Here is an 18,922-nt window from a genome sequence, read left to right on the forward strand (position 1 = left end):
CTGGCCGGCGCGCCCGCTGGGTCTTAGCGCCTGGTTCCGGGGGCAGCGAGGCGGGGTCGTGGCTTAAGTCAGATCCCCCGAGGGGCCGAGGGCTGTGTCTCCACTCTTTTCAGAAAGCCAACACTATCCTGAGTCCCCGATCTCCTGCCCTTGGGGGTCCTCCCCTTGGCAGATGGTGAGAGGGTGGAGGAACAATTCCCGCAGGGATGCGAAGCCCAGAAAGCCCCTCCCACACAAAGACAGTCCCTTCCCCCCCCCACCCCCCGAGACGTTAATATAGAGAAATTGAGGGAAGTGCCACCTCACTCTACTTTCTTTACCCAAGCCCTGGAACCTGCTCTTCCTTCCATCAGAGCGGTCCTTCTGCTCACTCCCCACTTCCAGCCCCGAAGAGGTTCCTCCAAGTGTTCCCCCCAGCCCGCGACGGGGAGGCACACCCCCGGTTTTACCCTGCACATCCTCCACTCTCACCACCTCCCACTCGATCTCCATCCCCACGTCAGAAAGTCCTCTAGCAGTCCAGCTTTTGCAGAACAAAGCAGCCCGTCCCTGGAGAGGCCGTCCCTGGGGCAGAAGGGGTGGGAGGGAGCACTGAGATACCCCTCCGATTCTGGAGCCTCACCAGCCACCTGGAGAGACCTAGATTTGGGGTTGCCAGCCAAAGAAACAAGGGATGCTTCAGTCCGGCTTTAGGACCCGGGGGGCTCCAGAAAAAAGACTGAACTTTTTTTTTTTTAAGTCGGCTCCGACTTTCCCAACTTTCCGGAACTTCCCTACCCCTCCCAGGTCTCTCAGCGGCAGGGTGCGGGTGGGGGAAAATCTGGAGGCCTTTGTGGTGCTTTCCTCCTACTCTAAAGCTATCAGCCTGGCCCTCCTCCTCCAATTCCACACTCCTTCCCCCCACTCCCACCCCGCCAGCTCAGCCTCCCCAGCCCCCATTCCACGTGGACCAGCCAGGGCGGGGGTGAGGATGGAGGACAGGAAGAGGGGGAGCCAGCTCTGGGAGGAGGGGGGCCAAGGGGTCTGGCGGCGGCGGCGGCTCTCTCGCTCGCCCTCACTGCCGGCCGTCCCAGCTCCAGGCACCATGTTCCGCGCGGGGCGCCCCAGCCACACCGTCCTCCGGCTCCCCCTGCTGCAGTCGCTGCTGCTGCTACTGCTGCAGGCCGTGGGGAGGGGGCTGGGCCGCGCCAGCCCGGCCGGGAGCCCCCTGGAAGATGTGGTTATCGAGAGGTACCACATCCCCAGGGCCTGTCCCCGCGAAGTGCAGATGGGGGATTTTGTGCGCTACCACTACAACGGTACTTTCGAGGACGGCAAGAAGTTTGACTCGAGGTAATGGCTTGGGTGCCCCCAGACTCACCATTTCCCTTCCCGGAGCCCGGGACCAAGCTCTCTCAGTCCTGGGGTTCCCTCGTTGCTGCTTTTAAGCTGTGTCTGCATGCTCCCTACTCACACCGTGATCCCCTAACCTCAAACACAGCACCCTGGGTGGGGGGACTCCTAGACGTCCATCTCCCCAGACATCCCTGCCCTCAATTTCAAACCTTCGCCTCTCAGAAGACCCCTGTTTCTTTCACACAAACTCCCTCTGTCTCTCAGAGTGCTTGAGAACCAAGGTGAACTGCTCTATTTACTTACCAGTGCTTTATTTAAAGACATAGAGGGGGTTTTCTGGTCCACAGAGTTGGGGGGAAGGGCATGGTCCCTGCTGCATGTGAATCCTCCAGTGGTCTCAGCCCAGCACCCTCTACCTTTCCATCCACCCTGACTCCCTTTCTGGTTCCAGCCACGGGTTTCAGTGCCTTTGTGTTTAGAGAAGAAGTAAGTAGAGTTTTGTGGGGAGGGGCAGGGGGTTTTTAGCAGCCAGTGGGGTAAAGCAGGTGGGCACTCTAAGACAGCAGGATGGGTCAGGGAGTGCAGGGCATAGCTTGGTGTAAGGACCCTGTCTGCCTACATGTCACACAGTCACACATGCCACCCTGGGCTCCTCCGAGGGTTTTCATGCCTCCCTCTCCCCATGATCCAGCACCCTCATCTCCCTCCATCTTAGCTCGACCAGGTCAGTGCTGCCGCCCATCTTGCCAGCCTTGGGGTTTGAGAGATGGGTTTCTGGTCTGTGTTCAGGCTTTCTGTCTGCTCTGGCAGGTCCATTTTTCTTGGTGGGGGCAGGGCTGTACACCAGGCCAGCCTCAGTTAAACCTTGGGTCCGGGTCGCGCACACAACTCGGCCTATAGAAATTAGTGGCTTTGGAGGCAGGCAGTTTATTGGGTAAGAACACGAACTCCTGAGACCAAGACCCTGGACTCAGACCCAGGCTGTGATCATGGACAAGGAGTTTTGCCTCTTTAAGCTTTACTTTCCTCATCTGAAAGAAAAGGAGATTAAAAAACAGTCTGAAAAACTGCATCCCTACTTCCTAAGGCTGATGTTAGGGCTCAAGATGATGAATGAAAGTGAACTTCACACAGTACCTTATGGTCTGCAAGCGGGCTCGGTACACATTAATTAGCCTTGACTCTGGGGAGAACTTTGGTAGTGTTTAACTGGTAGAAGCTTCTTGCCGTGCTTGGGCTCTCACTACGGCACTGTGGAGGAAGCAGGCCGTACAACCAGCTCAGTGGGCAAAATGAGGCATAGGCAGTAGACAGTACAGCTGTGAGCCTGTGGCCACCGAGGAGTGGAGGAGGGGTTGGGAGTTGGAGAATGACCTCCCTATCGGGGATTCTGATGGGGACTCTTGGATCCAGGTTGGATCCAAGCAGTGCTGAGCTTGGAAAACTTTCACAACCCTTGACACCTTCCATCAAAATAATAATCTCCCATCTTTGCTTAACTGCTTAAAACTTAAAACTAACTAAATCAAGTGAAAGCCATGGCAATTTTAGAGTAGGCTTTTTCAAAATTGAAAACCAATCCCTATCCCCAGCCAGCTCTGCTTTTCCTTCCTTTCTTCTGTGAATTGATGGTGCAGTGGCCCGAACGTGGGCTTTGGAGTTCAACAGACCAAACATTAGCTGTGTGACCTTGGGCAAATCATTTGGTCTCTCAAGTCTCGATTTTTCTCGTGTAAGAAAAATGAAATCAATAATGCCCATTTCGGGAATTCCTTGGTGGTCCAGTGGTTAGGACTCAGCGCTTTCACTGCTGTGGCCCGGCTTGGCCCGGCTTTGATCCCTGGTGGGGGAACTAAGATCTCACAAGCTGCATGGTGCGGCAAATAATAATAATAATAATGATAATAATGCCCATCTCACAGGGGAGAGAATTAAATAAGATAATGAATGCAGGGACTTCCCTGGTGGTCCAACGGTTAAGGCTCCGCGCTCCCAATGCAGGGGGCCCGGGTGTGATCCCTGGTCAGGGAACTAGATTCCGCATGCCACAATTAAGAGCCCACATGCCGCAACTAAAAGATCCCGCATGCCGCAACGAAGATCCCCAAGTGCCACAGCTAAAGATGCGGCGCAGCCAAATAAATAAATATATATATATATATTTTTTTTTTGCGATATGTGGGCCTCTCACTGTCATGGCCTTTCCCGTTGCCGGACGCGCAAGCTCAGTGCCCATGGCCCACGGGCCCAGCCGCTCCGCGGCATGTGGGATCCTCCCGAACCGGGGCACGAACCCGTATCCCCTGCATCGGCAGGCGGACTCCCAACCACTGCGCCACCAGGGAGGCCCCAAATAAATAAATATTTTTAAAAAGATAATGAATGCAAAACGCCAAGCATTTCTTCGGCCTTATCATTTAAGTGCTGGATAACTGGTCTCCCCACACCCCCCCACCCCCACCCCGCCCTGGGTCTGCACTTCCCACTCCTTTTCTGTCAGCAGATAGCAGCAGCAGATAGGACTGCTGGCACCATCCCCCGACCCCAGGGTAGATAAAAGCCCCTGGCCTCCTGGAGGACTTCCTTTTGTAACAGCCCATCCTATTAAGGTGGGAGTCTAGGCCCACCTAGGAGGGAGGCTTGAAGAGTTGAGGAGCCTGTGGATCTACACCTTTGTGTAGGGAGGGGGATGGTGTGTGTGTGTGTGTGTGTGCGCGCGCGTGCTCACTTGTGTGCACCTGTGCATGTATGTGACCATGGGCAGAGGCCACTGTATCCCATCTGTCCCCTCCCTCCCCAGCTATGACCGCCACACCTTGGTGGCCATCGTGGTGGGCGTGGGGCGCCTCATCACCGGCATGGACCGAGGCCTCATGGGCATGTGCGTCAATGAGCGGCGACGCCTCATTGTGCCTCCGCACCTTGGCTATGGCAGCATCGGCGTGGGTGAGGAGGGCTGGGGCCCAGGCATGGGGGTGGAGGAGACCAGGAGGCAGAAGCAAGGGCCCAGGGCCAGAAAACTGAAGCTCAGAGAGGGAGAGCGGCTTTCCGAGGTCACACTGCATGCGCGGCAGAATGAATAGCGCGGCAGGTCTGGGACTAGACGTTTCCGTCTCCTACCGCTGGGGCGGGAGGAAGGGCAATAATAGGGCCCTGGGTAGGATCCTGGCTTGACCTGGGAGAAGGGGAACTAAGGATGGTGGAGCGGGAGGCCAAGCAGGATGCTCAGACCTCCACTCCACCCCCTACTCTGGGGGCTGCACCAAACACAGCGGGGCTTATTCCCCCGGATGCCACCCTCTACTTCGATGTGGTCCTGCTGGATGTGTGGAACAAGGCGGACACTGTGCAGGTGAGCACCTTGCTGCGCCCGCCCCACTGCCCCCGCATGGTCCAGGACAGCGACTTTGTCCGCTACCACTACAACGGCACGCTGCTGGATGGCACTGCCTTCGACACCAGGTAAGGGCTGGAAGGAGCCCTGGGGCGCCAGGGACTGTGGCATGCAGCGGAGAGTCGGGGGCCTTCCTGCCTCTCCCACCAACAGCAGCCTCACCCCTACCTCATTCTCTGCAGCTACAGTAGAGGTGGCACTTACGACACCTACGTGGGCTCTGGCTGGCTGATCAAGGGCATGGACCAGGGGCTGCTGGGCATGTGTCCTGGAGAGAGAAGGAAGATCATCATCCCTCCATTCCTGGCCTATGGCGAGAAAGGCTATGGTGAGGGCAAGCAGGGACTTGGGGATTCTCTAGAAGTGGGCTGCCACATATAGTTGTTCAGGTTGAGTACTGCACAAGGACACCCAGCCAGGGAGGCAAGTAGTGATGAAATCTAGCCCTTGGTGATCACCTCACTAAGAAGGGGTGCTTGGGTGGTTAGGACTCGGCACTATCACTGCTGGGGTCCGGGTTCAATCCCTGGCTGGGGAACTGAGATTCCGCAAGCCTCGAAGCACAGCCAAAAAAAAAAAAGGGTGCTTTATTCTGATTCACACAAAGGCTCATATGGGCTGCTGGTGGCCCTGGGGAAGGCTCAGCTCAGGCCTCACTGGGGAAGAACCAGGGCTGCTGATGGGCGTCAAAGGCTCTGGAAAGCAGGGTTAGCACCTTTTTGCGCGGTGCTCACATAGGCCTTCCTGAGTGGAGAAGAGCCCTGCTTTGCTCTCCACGTGTATATGGTTCAAGCCTATCCCTTCCCCAGGGACTGTGATCCCCCCGCAGGCCTCCCTGGTCTTCCAAGTCCTACTGATTGACGTCCACAACCCAAAGGACGCGGTCCAGCTGGAGACACTGGAGCTGCCACCTGGCTGCGTCCGGAGAGCCGTGGCTGGGGACTTCATGCGTTACCACTACAACGGCTCCCTGATGGATGGCACCCTCTTTGACTCCAGGTCCGGGGGGGTCCTGAGGACGACGGTGGGGGCTGGGGGCGGCTCTGTGCTGCGGGAAGGGCGGGGCCGCTGTGACTCCCTTGCCTGCCTCCCCGCCTTGTATTGCAGCTACTCCCGAAACCACACGTACAATACCTATGTGGGGCAGGGCTATGTCATCCCAGGGATGGACCAGGGGCTGCAGGGCTCCTGCATGGGGGAGCGCCGGAGAATCACCATCCCCCCCCACCTCGCCTACGGGGAGAACGGGACTGGTAGGCATGCTCCCTGTTCCCCAAGCCAACACCTCAGCTCCTCCTGACCTTCCCCCTGATGGGCAGGGGCAAAGGGGGCGGATTCCAGCCATTGCTCTGCCCCTCTCATCGAAAAGCTGGTCCCCCACCCAACTCCTGCCACAAGGACTCCATCCTTTTCTCCAGGGGGCAGTCCCCCACTTCTCCCCTTCCACACTGGAGAAGGGCAGCCGACTCCTGAGCTTGGGGAGGGAGGGTGGTTATGGAAGAACAGAAACAGCATAGCCCTGGGAAGCAAAGAGACCTGGATTTGAGTCCCAGCTTTGCTGGAAGCCTTTGTGTGCTCACCTGTAAAATGGAACTAATCACATCGATCAGCAGGGTGAGTTGCTGGGAGGTTGCAAGACACATACGGAAAAGGCTTTCCAGCTGGCGTGCCCCTCCCCTCCCCTGCCTCCTCACCACCACAGAGGATATTGCAAGAGTTGACTATGTGGACAGACATCCCATCCCATCCTTGTTTAAAACCCCAGGATGGGGAAGGTCTGGGGCCTCCATGGAGACCTAGAACAGCCCCTCCTAGACTCCAGCTGATCCACACTCCCATTCTGGCCCCAGGAGACAAGATCCCTGGCTCTGCTGTGCTGATCTTCGACGTCCACATCATCGACTTCCACAACCCTGCAGATCCAGTGGAAATCAAGACACTGGCCCGGCCCCCAGAGACCTGCAACGAGACGGCCAAGCTTGGGGACTTTGTTCGCTACCACTACAACTGCTCTCTGCTGGATGGCACCAAGCTCTTCTCCTCGTGGGTCCGGGGCAGGGCCAGGGCTGGGCAGGTGGGTGGGCCCAGGCGCGGGGAGTCCCCCTAGCAGCACCCCTGACTCTTCCTTCCTCCCTAAGTTCCCGTCTAAGCTGAAATTCTTAAGTCCACAGGCAGAGGGAGGGTGAAGTAAGCAGCAGGGGAACTGCTAGTTCCACTCAGTGGAGGGAACCGAGCAGGGAGAGATGAGCCCCCGGCCACACTGCAGGGCAGTTACGAGATAAGGGGATTGATCCTATCTCTGCACTGCTGGGTCCCCGAACCCCGCCCTGGGCCTGCCAGGGACCAGGATGAGCACTGACGCGGGAATCTGCTCTCCCCCCAGCCACGACTACGGGGCCCCTCAGGAGGCGACACTGGGCGCCCACAAGGTGATCGAAGGCCTGGACACGGGCCTGCAGGGCATGTGTGTGGGAGAGAGGCGGCAGCTGGTGGTCCCCCCGCACCTGGCACATGGAGAGAGCGGAGGTGAGCAGAGACTGGCCTGATGGCTTTCCTCCTCCCCTCTGCCCCTGCCCCCTGGAGCCTGGATGGCTGCTGGCAGGAGTGAGTGAGGCCTTCCCAATGCTTCCCATTCCATGCCCCTCTCTCCAGCCCCCAAGGCAGGAGCTGAGGCCTGTAGGCTGGGAGCGCACTGGGCAGGCAGTGAAGCCGGGCCCAGACCCTTCCCTCTCTCTACTCCTCCCCTCCCTCCAGCCCGGGGGGTTCCTGGAAGTGCTGTGCTCCTGTTTGAGGTGGAGCTGATGTCCCGGGAGGATGGGCTGCCCACAGGCTACCTGTTTGTGTGGCACGAAGACCCTCCTGCCAACCTGTTTGAAGACATGGACCTCAACAAGGATGGCGAGGTGCCCCCGGAGGAGGTGGGTGAGGAGTTCGCTCCTAGTAATCCCTCCCACGCTGTCACCTGGCAGGAGCCACCTTGCACGGTGGCATCTAGCGAGAACACAGTGTGTGTCCACCATCCTGTCTGCACCCGTGTTCCTGCCCCTCTGCGGGTCAGGGTGCCTTAAGCCCCTCATCCCGCCTTTGCCTCTGGCACATGCAGCCCATTGCCCCAGTGGCTGCCGGACCCTGGGCACGCCCTCCGCCCCCGTACCCCTCTGGACGCAGCACCAACCAGCTCCTCTCCTCGGTCCTCACTGGAAGGCCCCCGCCTGGGGACCCATCCCAAGGTGAGCACAGCTGCTCAGGCAGGACGCTCTCTCCCCCTCCCCTTGGCTCTCCTCGCCGCAGTTCTCCACCTTCATCAAGGCTCAAGTCAGTGAGGGCAAAGGACGCCTCCTGCCTGGCCAGGACCCTGAGAAAACCATAGGAGACATGTTCCAGAATCAGGATCGCAACCAGGATGGCAACATCACCGCCGAGGAACTCAAGCTGAAGTCGGACGAAGACCAGGAGCGGGTCCACGAGGAGCTCTGAAGGGCAGAGGCCTGGGCCCAGCGGCAAAGGTCGTCTAGGGGGACAGCGGGCAGTGGGGCTGACTTCCCAACAGTCACCCTCCCCTCTGCTGGGATGAGGTCTGGAAGTTTCTAGAAAGTGGTCAGAGGGCACAACTCTGGTTTTCCCACTGCCCGAGAGTAACATCCACAGCACAGATCTCTATTTGGTTTTTCTCTCCCAGCCCCAAACCCCTTCCTTAAAAGTTTTGGAATTACAAAGCCAATCTGGGGATTGGTGGAGTTTGGGGGTTGGCTGGGGTCGTTGCTGGCCCCTTGCTCAGACCTCCCCTCCGTGTCACCAGACACTGAGCAAAGGCCAAGCTCATCATTTCCTTCTCTCCCCAAACTTCCCCTTTACCTGTACTTTTCCTCACCATCCTCAACCCGCACCCCCCGCCCCCGCCCACAGCCCCCATTCCTCTGTCCTGGCAGCTCCCCAGGAACATGAACCCCCAGCTTTCCTCCCTCGGCTCCTGCTGGTTCCTAGGGAAGGGGACGGTTCCGGTGGGGGGCAGCCCTACCTTACCTGTCCAGTTCCCTTCACCTGTCCCATACCCCCCTCGCTGCCGTCCAGTAGTGGCTGAAGAGCCCCTAGGGTGCTGCACTTCAGGGCTGGGCTTTGTGTCTCCTTTTATCCCTAAAGAAGGCTGCCTTCTCTAGGGACCAAAGAACAAGAGAAAAATGAAGGGGGGTGGTATGAGGAAACCTACTTGGATGGATCTTAGGGCTATGAAATCCTTGGTTCTGGGCTGAGATAAATGTGGAAAAGGGGCTCATTATTGAGGGGTGAGGCGGGGTGGGCAGAGCTCTGCACACTCAAAAGGCTAAACTGGTGTCAGACCCGCTTCTCCTCTGTGCCAAATAAAACATGTCCGAAACCAAAGTCCTCGGGATGCAGTCTTTCTTGATTGGGGGTGGGAAGCTTAGACCCAGGTGTTGGGAGGAAGGGGAGCAAAGCAGGCCATCTCCATGGCCCTTCAGCTCAAGTCCCTGTGTCCCTAGGTCTCAGCCTCCTGCCTCCCTGAGGCCCAGCTGGGGCCCTCACCATGGAGGGAGGCTGGGGGGTAAGTGTCCACAGAGAGGGGCCTGCAGGGGAGGCCTGGAGACATGATCCTGATCTCCTAAGGGTCCCAGCTGAATGGAAAAACAAGTTCCCTGAACTCAAACACAACATGCAAAGCTCAAGGGTTAAATTAAACCACAGTCAGATTCCCCTTTCACACAGGTGGTTTCTAATACGGCGGCGATGTTCCCACCTCTCCCTGCTCCTGGCTGCCAGCTGTTACCACCTGCCTGGTGCTTCTCCCTCCTGCCAGAGAGAAAGGTAATGGAGTTCAAATCTCTGGTGTCTTGAGGAAGGAGTTGCTTCAGCCACTAATCAGGCCATCTGCCCTCACCTGCCTGGCTGGACTCTGGCCAGTGCGACAGAGATGACCCAAGCCATCCAAGGGGGTGGGGTGGGGTGGGATGCTTGGGAGAGAAAATGACTGGATTCACACCCCAAACTGCCCCCACAAGCACCGAGCTCTTGCCCAAGATCCCCTGAGAGACGGAGCTGCTCCCCATGGTCGCCAGCGACTGATACTCCCTGGTCCCAACGCACAGAAAGCATCTCGGGGTCGACAGAGGTGACAGCCTCAGATGATAACCACCCTCCCCCAAGCCTAAGAGGACAGCCTGAACTAAGTCCGTGTGGAGGCAGCGTGATGCAGAAGAGAAGGCTGGCTCTGTCGGAAACACTGCAACCCCAGCTCGAGCTCCCAGCTCTGGCCTTTGGGCAAAGGACTGGTCCTTTCTAAGTGGACCCACGCCTCCTGCAGGATCCCTGTGAGGATGAAACGGCACCTGCAGCACCTGGGTGCACACAGCTGGCCCTCAGGCAACACTCCCATCACTTTCTCTGCTGAGCTGCAGACAAACACAACTTACCAGCCACCAGGCAGGCGGATGAGGGAATGAATCCGACTACCCTGAGCACCGGCTCCCTTCAGGTCCCGACTCAACCACCCTTAAGTCATGCACTTTAGTGGCCGTGGAGGAGGAGGAAGGACAGGAGCCAAGGGCCCCAGTGAAAATCTACACTCATATGGATCACTTTAGGGACCCATAAAGAGGGGGCTCTGCATACAGGGCCGGCCAGATTCAGCTGATCCCAGATGAATTTCAAGTTTAACGGCTGCATGAGAATCAAGTCAAACCATTCCAGGTCAGAAACACAGCCTTCCAACCCCGCCTGCCCACCGTGATGCCCACAGACACACTAGGCTGTGCTCGCTATGCTCAGAGTCTCCTGGGCTAATTCGGGGGTTTTCAAACTGTGTTCCGTGGAGCTCTAGCAGCTTCTCGGAGGTTCCTGCGCCTCCAGAACCAGGAGGTACGGGCTCTGCCCCACCCCGACCCCAATCGGAACAGCTCTGTGTTTTCCTTTTTTTATTTTGATCTGTTTCGCATATTAGATTTGTTTGAAGAGCAGCTTCCCATGTTAAAAAATACTGGAAAGAAGATTCCCTGGACCAAATGATTCCTAAAGTGCTAACACTGTGTAGGTCCACAGTTCCTCTGGAATGGCTTTTGCTGCCCTCCAGGCTGGCAGGGCTCCCTCAAGCCTCTGGAGAACACAAACCACGAAGCCAGGGAAAGGGAGAGGGAGGGGCGTGGGCCAGCAGCTCCCGGCAGCCCGGAATCTTCTTTGCGGCACAGGCAGGAGCAGTGCTCAGAGCAGAGCAGCCCTCCAGTGAAGCCCGTCCGCATCACAGCCCGCGGGGCCTGACCCCGGCCCGCCCTCAGGAGCCCTGCATCTCTGTCCAGTCCCTCTGCTGCAGGATGTGCTGCAGCAGCCCGTTGACCACGTCCAGCGTCTCATCCTTCTCCAGCACGATGTCATACGAGTCCATGTAGCGCTCCCGCTGCTCCTCCACCTGCCCGGGGAGCAGAGACCGAGAGTCCCCCAGCGCCCTGCCCTCCGCGTTGCCCGCTGTTGCCCACCTGGGGCTGGGGAAGAGGGCATTCAAGCTGCGACTCCCCAGGAGGAATTCAAGGTTACCGGGACCTGCCCTTTGGAGACACAGATGGCCATGGATGCAGGCTGCCACAATTAACCCTTGGGTCAGTGCCAAAAGGACCATCACAACGATTAGAAACAAAAACTATCAGACGTTACCTCTAATCTCTCTGGATTGAATCTTCACGAGGCTTCAGCACCGGCTGGCTGAGGGTGAGAATTGGAGGCCTTCTAGCCTGATGCCATACTGTGCCCCTCTGTGACCTTATGTTTTCACCCCTGTCAGCCTCTGGTCTGCTCCTATGCTTTCCTTCTCTAAATTATAAACCCACATCCTGAATACCAACATCTCCCATCTCAATCATGCCTTACTGGCATGATTTAGGAGGACTGGTAATCAGCCCAACCGCTTTCTAAACTATGTCACCTTGGGCAAGTTACTTAACCCCCTTGCCTCAGTTTCCTCATCTGTAAACTGGGTATAACAGTCACTACCTCAGAGTATGACTATACAGATGAACTGGGTTAATGTGCGCGGCACACGGTGAGCACTCGGTAAGTGTGGGCTCTGATGACGTGCTCTGACCTCTGGGTCACGCCGTGTGCTTCGTGCACAGCTGTAACCACTGGGTATTTCTTTTGTTTCCTATGAGACTATGGCTTGTGTCTGACCTCTGTGCCTCTCATACTTCACACAGGGTCTAGCCCACAGAAGGTGTTCAATAAGCACTCGTTAACAGGAATGAAGGAGAAGCCAGCCATGAAGAACCCGGGTCTCCTACCTACCTTGTCATTTAGGAAGCCAATCTTGAGAATGTTCTCCACGCCAGGAACCCCATCAGCCATAGTGAGGTCCCCCATGGAGTCTCCCAGCAGGAGGATGTTGGTTTTGCCCTGAAGCTGCTCGAAGTAACCAGAGTTCTCGCACACGGAGCTGTTCTTGTTGTAGGTGTGTATGAGCTGGCCCTTGAATCCCTTTAGGAAGCCCTAAATAATCAAGACAAGAGACAGACAGAAGAACTACAAGGACCCAATCAGGACCAGTGTTCCACTGTCTCTGCCACAGAGGAAAGGGAATCCTGAAAGCCACAGATAATGCCAAAACTTCATTGTGATCCAACTAGGGGTCAGCAAGCTAGGGCCCGTGGACTAGATTTGGCCTATTTTTGTAAATTGCTTTGCTGGAACACAGCCAGGTCCATTTGTTTACATCTTGTCTACGGGCGCTTTTTTGTGTGACAGAGTAATTGTGACAGAGATCATACTGCCCGCAAAGCCCGAGATACTTACTACCTGGTCTTTTACAGGAAAAATTTACAACCCCTGGTTTAAATTAACAGGAACCATCAAATATTGTTGATCACCTACTCTGGTGAAAGCATGAAGCCCGTGATACAAGCGCTGCCTGGCTACATGTGCGCTAACCTCAGCTGTGGGCCACACCCTAACCACAGGTCAAAGGGATGAAAATTCCAGCCTTGGTTTTAAGGGGAAGAAGTCAGAACACGGGTGAGTCAGAGCAGCCCACCTCTGGCTCAAGAAAAACAAGTCCAAGTCCAAGCCCTTGAGTACCTAGGATGGCACACGAGCTATGACAGTGACACGGGGCCTGGCTGAGCCCTAAACTCAGTCCTCCCTGGCAGAGTCGACTGTCAGCCAAACACCCAAGAGTGGGTCCTTCAAAAGCGACTGTCTTTAGCTGGCACTAATAAATAAATAACTGCGGAGGGCAAAGAAGCCGGCATGCCTTCCCTCCCCCCTCCCCCATCAAGGTTAACATTTAGGGTGAAGCACCCTGGCTGGCGGTCCCCACCCCTCTTCCAGCCCCAGCTCACATCTTCATCAAACTCCATGTAGTTAGAGACGATGTGGATGTTCGGGTGGAACACTTTCCTCTGCCGCATGATTTCTTCCAGGATATCCCCAATGCCCGCAGAGAAGATGAAAAGGGGAACGCTGTTCTGGGAGAGGGTTTTGAAGAACGTCTTGTATCCATCCCTGAAGTGACACGAACGGTTCTGAAATGGCACTGCCTCTGCGACTGTTCTTTATTTTCTATTTGGGTTACATCTTTAACATTTTTAAAAAACATTTTAAATTGTGGTATAAAATACATACAGTAAATTATTAAAGTGCACTAATCTTAAGTGTTCAGCTCAGTTAATATTTACATACGTTCACACACATGTAGTTACTAACCAGGTCAAGATTCCCTCATGTTCCTTCCCAGTCGACGCCATCGCCCCCATTTTGACTTCACATCACCATTGATTTGCTCTCCCTGTCCCTGAACTTCATATACACCATATAACCACATTTTTTGTTTGTTTGTTTGTTTGTTTGTTTCTGTATTATTTTGCCTGAGCAAAATACAACCAGGCAGCTATCCTGAGGCAGCTTCACTGGGGAACACCTCCAAACCCACCCAGGCACTTACTGGGTCTGCACGTGTCTACTCTCCTGGCTTTCCACGAGCTAGCCTCTCTCCCCAATCAGGACACACAATCCTTGAGGGAAGGCACCCGTGTTGGCTCCTTCCTCTATGTGCCCTCATCCCTCCTCCAGTAAAGAACACTCCAGCAGACAGCTGCACTGTGAAGGCCACGGATGATCAAGGGCCCTAGGTCAGCCAACTCCCATGTCTGGATAAAGAACACCAGTCACCATGGGGACCCCAAAAGTCTTTTTATCATTGGGAAAAATGAGCTAGACGCTCTTTGTTCTAGGAGATAGAGCCCTGGTCATATTCATACCACATCCACTACCAGCAGACTGCATCCTAGGACACACCCAAGGATAGAAAATTCTCTGGCTGTGTCCAGAGGGGAAAAGCAAGACCTTCTCCACATCATCTACTCATGGTGCTAGATCGCTTCTGACTCTCCCAGCAACTGACTCCTCCTCGATTCTTCCCAGCCTCTCTTTTGTGAGCAAACCCATCCCAAACAGTCTGGCAGAAACATTTTCCAGAGCAGGCAGCTCACCTAAGCATTGCGTTGGACTCTCTCACCACCTGGGCTATCTGAAACTTCTGAATCTTCTGCTGGCACAGGAGCTCATGCGCTTTGGTCCACCTGGAAACAGACACCCCACGAAACCCCAAATTCAAACCACTAAGTAAAGTGACCTTTCCCATCTCAGGGCCGAGTCTCCTCTGGAGGTACTGACAGCGGAGGCCTCATCCTTTTCCCCAGAGCCATTTCCTGAAGGACCCTCCTTGTCCCTAAAGGAAGAGGGTGAGGCAGCAACACAGCAGCAACACAAGAGCTGGGCAAGTTGCTGCTGATGTTAAAGCTCTTCTGAATCCCTTCCTCTGTGACCCCACTCTATGGAGAACTGGGGCTTTGCCCAGTGACACTGGTTTCCTTAGGAGGGTTATTGCCCCAAAGCACTTATTGCCCCAAACTAAGGGGTTTCTAACTCATTCCAAGGATACTTGGTGAGCCCTCTACTCTAGCAGTAGCCACACGTAGCCTGGCTTTATCTGGACAATTTGTTCTAGCAGCTGCGCTTGTGGCCTTCAGTTAAGCATTCAGTAAGGTAAAGGAGCCTGCATCTGACCAAAGCTCAGGAAAAATACGCCCCCGTCCAGACCAAGCATCGTGAGGGCCAGGGGCGTTTCACCACCACCATCACTTACCATTCCACCATGTCAGGTAACTTCTCTTTGATGGTCCGGTGTGGGTCAATCTCAATTGGGTAATAGTGGTGGAGGAGCACTTTGAGCTGTGACATCCAAATGAAGAGAAAAGCCGTTTAGTCCACATCAAGTTTTCCCCAGCAGAGTCCTACAGTCCAGCATGAGAAAAAAGTCACCTAGAAGATGCAACTCCAGGTAAGGGAGTGACTGGAGCTGCAGAGCTGGCCATCCCTCTGCACTCCCGCTTAATCAGTAAGAACTGATTTAACGCTGTATTTCCCAAAATGTGGTACATTTTCTCAGGTGGTAGGCAAGATAACTTTTGGGGGCGGGGGGCGTACAAGGATAAAAACACTTTTCTAATTTTAGTGGTTTGGGATTCATTTTAATGTATGTTGGAAAAAAAGAAAACTAGAATAGCACACTCATGCTTTCATAAAGATTGCTCCTTTCTTTTGCAAGTTAACTGCATTCAGATCTTTAAAAGCAGGGTAATTTACACAGATCTGGCAAAAATCATTCAAGTGAACTAGAAGACTGGAGCTTGGGACACAGCATGTTAGGGGATAACTCCATCGCACTGCCAACGTCAGGTGGACAGCCTCACGGGGAGCATCTCTGTGCACCTCCTCTGGCTAAGGTCACCTTCCACATGCCAGGACCTTCCACAATCTAGGGAGGCTGCTTCAGGGATCATGTGTCACATGGGCTCAGACAGTAACAGTGCCCAATAAAAATGAGAATTGACTTGAGTAAAAAAATTTTAATTTTAGGGCTTCCCTGGTGGCGCAGTGCTTGAGAGTCCGCCTGCCGATGCAGGGGACGCGGGTTAATTTTAATACGTGCATGGTCTCGGAGTATTATGAGATCAAATGGAGTCCCTGACCATCAGTCCAAAAGAGGGTTAAATACAGAGTGACAAAGACAGAAAGCTCCTAAAATGTGTTAAGATTCTCAATGTTTTCTTGAGTGTGAGAACATTTTTCTGAAAGTATAACAGAAGTCAACAGAATATAAATTTCTTTTTTTAAAAAATTTATTTATTTTATTTTTGGCTGTGTTGGGTCTTCGTTTCTGTGCGAGGGCTTTCTCTAGTTGCGGCAAGCGGGGGCCACTCTTCATCGCTGTGCGTGGGCCTCTCGCTATCGCGGCCTCCCTTGTTGCGGAGCACAGGCTCCAGACGCGCAGGCTCAGTAGTTGTGGCGCACGGGCCTAGTTGCTCCGCGGCATGTGGGATCCTCCCAGACCAGGGCTCGAACCCGTGTCCCCTGCATTGGCAGGCAGATTCTCAACCACTGCGCCACCAGGGAAGCCCCCAGAATATAAATTTTTAAAAAGAAAAAAGATTTCTTACATAAATTTTGCTTTATTAATTTCTTCAGGAACCCATCAACGCCACAAATCTTAATGTTCTCTAGCTTCTTTATCCTAGAGAGGGCATCCAAACCTATTGTCTTATTTGTGGACGTAGCTCTCTGGAAGCTGCTATGATCAGGGATGTGAGGAACCAAAAAAAGTGACCTGCCAAAGGTAATCAGTGGTGGAACCAGAATCTACCTCAAGCTGCAAGTGGCATCACCAGAGAGACAGGTGTAGAAACAGAAGAGCTATCTATAATTCACTGTCCATCTTAATAACCAGTAATCATGACAGAGTATTAGAAGATCTGACCAATATGGCAGACCAACAGACCACTTAGTAACCAATCTGGTGAACTTCATAATCAAGTGGAACTAAATGATATAGCTATTTAGCAGAAAGAGCTCAGCAACCTGCAGAGAAACGAGGGGCTAGCACAGCTCTGCTCTGGCAAAGAGGACACTGATGGGAAGAACGCGTAGCAAAGTAAAATGAACTCCAAGGCTACAAGGATCGCTTTACAGTATCTGTACGCATCTTATGGAAACGGGAGTTTCATACACAGACGTTAATTCAGAAGTCTTTCTTGGTACCTGCTGCCTTACCAAGAAAATTTATACTATCAAGGAAAGAGCATAATATAGAGGAAAGAGTTCGGGAACAGAATCAGATCTATGGGAAAACCAAGCTCTGCATCTTGCTGTATGACCTTGGGTAAGTTGCTCAAACCTCTCCCAGCCTCTGTTTTCCCATCTGCTAAATGGAGACAGTAATGATTCTATCCACCTCTCGGAGTTGTGGGAGGGTTAAACAGCAAACATCGAAGTCTCCTATTAAGTTCTATAGATAGCAGTAAGCATATTCCAACCATCTATCATCACATGTCTTGGCCAACAAGGAAAAGCTGTTTCAGTGTATTAAGACTAGGTCCACCTGAGCATAACAACAATTTTTTTAAAAATTAATCTTCTAGGGCTTCCCTGGTGGCGCAGTGGTTGGGAGTCCGCCTGCCGATGCAGGGGACACGGGTTCGTGCCCTAGCAAGGTCTCTATAATACTTAACACATAAAACAAATTATAACAACAATATCCTTAAGATTACCACACAAGTAACAGTGCTATATAAAAACTCATAAAAACAAAATATGGCTAAAAAAAAAAAAAAAAAAAAAAAAAAAATTTATCTTCTAAGGTCTCAACACTGGAATCTTTGGTCCTGACCAAGAACCACTGGAAGTTGTATACGAGAGCCATTTCTGAGCAAAGAAGGGAGTAACCCACCTCTTTCCGGCACTCCTCACTGATGATCTTGCTGTTATCCAGAATATCTGTAAAAACACAGAACTCCTTTTACTTGCCCCTTATAAGCCATCATCCTGTCAAGCCCAATAAAGCAAGCTAGTATGTGACTTACTGTAAGAAGAAGGGCATCGCTTTCCATCATATGCAAACCTGCTCAAGGTCATGTCAAAATCAGAAATGACCTAAAATGCAAAAGAGAGATGAAGCCTAGACAGGCTCCTTCCAGGGTGGCCCTGTGCCAGCCACGGAGGATGATTATGGAAGTCCAAACAGCTCAGTGCCAGTCTGCGGGCAAAGCCCTGGGGGGAGTCAGGAAGCGCTGAAGGAAGAACTAATCCTAGTTAGTACCTGTGCTATAACCCAGAGAAGACCCAGCCTCTCTGAGGATGGGGGTGGGGACTGCAGAATCAGGACTCCTTCCACTCTTTCAGTAGCACCCATCTCAATGCCCTGGTCCTTCGTAAGATTGCCCCCACCTTTTGGCCCATCTACACATCTGCACCTTCTTGGGGAGCCCACCAACCTCGGCTAGTGAGGACAAGACCCGGAGGCCTGGTGTGGGGTGCGTTCTGTCTACAGCACGACCTTACTGAGAAATTTGAAATCTAGGTTTCTGGGCAGGTGGGCTCTCCCCCAAGGCAAAACAGGCTTGCCCTCGGGCAGCTGGCCATTTCTAGGGGCTGAAGGCATGCTTGCAGGTGTCCGCAGCAAAGCGGGAAGGCGCACTGGGCAGGCCACATCCCCAGCCCCCCCTTGGTACCTGTAAGCGGTCTCCCCCGCCCTTGCGGAGGGCGCCCACGATCTCCTGCACCCGCCCGGGCTGCCGCATCAGAACCGTGGCCTTCATCAGGGTGCTCACCTGTCCCGAGACCCGAGAGAACCGCTGACCCCGGCACCGCGCTGCGCCCAAGGGGAGGCCGGCGAGGCCGGGCCGGGGGAGCGGGGGACGAGCGGGGGCTCCGGCCGGGCCTGGGCGCCTACGGGCCGCAGTGGCGCGGCGAGGCCCAGGCGGCCCGGTGGGGGTCTCGGAGCGCCCGGGGGTTCGGGGCCCGCCCCACGCCGGTCTCCTCCTCCCGCCTCACCTCCTCCGCCATGGCGCTCGCCGGCCGGTTGGCGGCGTGGGCACAACGACCGCCCCGCGGCCCCAACGACCGCCCCGCGGCCCCAACGACCGCCCCGCGGCCCCAACGACCGCCCCGCGGCCCCAACGACCGCCCCGCGGCCCCAACGACCGCCCCGCGGCCCCAACGACCGCCCCGCGGCCCCAACGACCGCCCCGCGGCCCCAACGACCGCCCCGCGGCCCCAACGACCGCCCCGCGGCCCCAACGACCGCCCCGCGGCCCCAACGACCGCCCCGCGGCCCCAACGACCGCCCCGCGGCCCCAACGACCG

At 54.9% G+C, this 18,922-nt stretch overlaps 2 protein-coding genes across 3 annotated transcripts; one reads left to right on the plus strand and one right to left on the minus strand.

Annotated features, from left to right (window-relative positions):
* Positions 1-1,024: 1,024 nt before the first annotated feature.
* On the plus strand, positions 1,025-9,109 carry FKBP10 (FKBP prolyl isomerase 10). 2 transcript variants are annotated; one of them, XM_007447148.1, is made up of 10 exons: positions 1,025-1,332; positions 4,136-4,281; positions 4,608-4,797; positions 4,912-5,057; positions 5,539-5,728; positions 5,837-5,982; positions 6,580-6,772; positions 7,113-7,255; positions 7,484-7,647; positions 8,021-9,109. In XM_007447148.1, exons 1-10 carry the CDS (start codon positions 1,085-1,087, stop codon positions 8,204-8,206), a joined length of 1,752 nt encoding a protein of 583 aa, XP_007447210.1. In that variant the 5' UTR covers positions 1,025-1,084; the 3' UTR covers positions 8,207-9,109. The 2 variants fall into 2 exon arrangements, with proteins under 2 accessions (XP_007447210.1, XP_007447211.1); XM_007447149.1 differs by having other exon boundaries at positions 1,060-1,332; positions 4,608-4,648; positions 4,979-5,057; positions 8,021-8,446.
* Positions 9,110-10,659: 1,550 nt separating this feature from the next.
* Positions 10,660-18,663, minus strand: NT5C3B (5'-nucleotidase, cytosolic IIIB). The gene is made up of 9 exons (XM_007447150.1): positions 18,611-18,663; positions 18,289-18,387; positions 17,641-17,710; positions 17,508-17,554; positions 14,868-14,953; positions 14,212-14,301; positions 13,063-13,225; positions 12,014-12,214; positions 10,660-11,144 (listed from the first exon to the last, which is right to left on the minus strand). The coding sequence occupies exons 1-9, from the start codon at positions 18,620-18,622 to the stop codon at positions 11,010-11,012; spliced, it is 903 nt and encodes a 300-aa protein (XP_007447212.1). The 5' UTR covers positions 18,623-18,663; the 3' UTR covers positions 10,660-11,009.
* Between the last annotated feature and the right edge of the window lie 259 nt (positions 18,664-18,922).

The sequence above is a fragment of the Lipotes vexillifer genome, unplaced genomic scaffold (genome assembly GCF_000442215.2).
Source record: "Lipotes vexillifer unplaced genomic scaffold, Lipotes_vexillifer_v1.1 scaffold541, whole genome shotgun sequence".
Classification (NCBI taxonomy): Eukaryota; Metazoa; Chordata; class Mammalia; order Artiodactyla; family Lipotidae; genus Lipotes; species Lipotes vexillifer.

Bases quoted from the DNA above. Each gene is read 5' to 3' on its own strand.
- FKBP10 (XM_007447148.1), top strand. From the start codon at position 1,085: ATGTTCCGCGCGGGGCGCCCCAGCCACACCGTCCTCCGGCTCCCCCTG. The intron at 1,333-4,135 runs GTAATGGCTTGG...CTCCCTCCCCAG, and splicing joins GGCAAGAAGTTTGACTCGAG to CTATGACCGCCACACCTTGG. The intron at 7,648-8,020 runs GTGGGTGAGGAG...TCCTCGCCGCAG, and splicing joins GCGAGGTGCCCCCGGAGGAG to TTCTCCACCTTCATCAAGGC.
- NT5C3B (XM_007447150.1), bottom strand. The intron at 17,555-17,640 runs GTAAGTCACATA...GTGTTTTTACAG, and splicing joins GCGATGCCCTTCTTCTTACA to ATATTCTGGATAACAGCAAG. The intron at 11,145-12,013 runs GTAGGTAGGAGA...CTCCCCGGGCAG, and splicing joins TTGGCTTCCTAAATGACAAG to GTGGAGGAGCAGCGGGAGCG.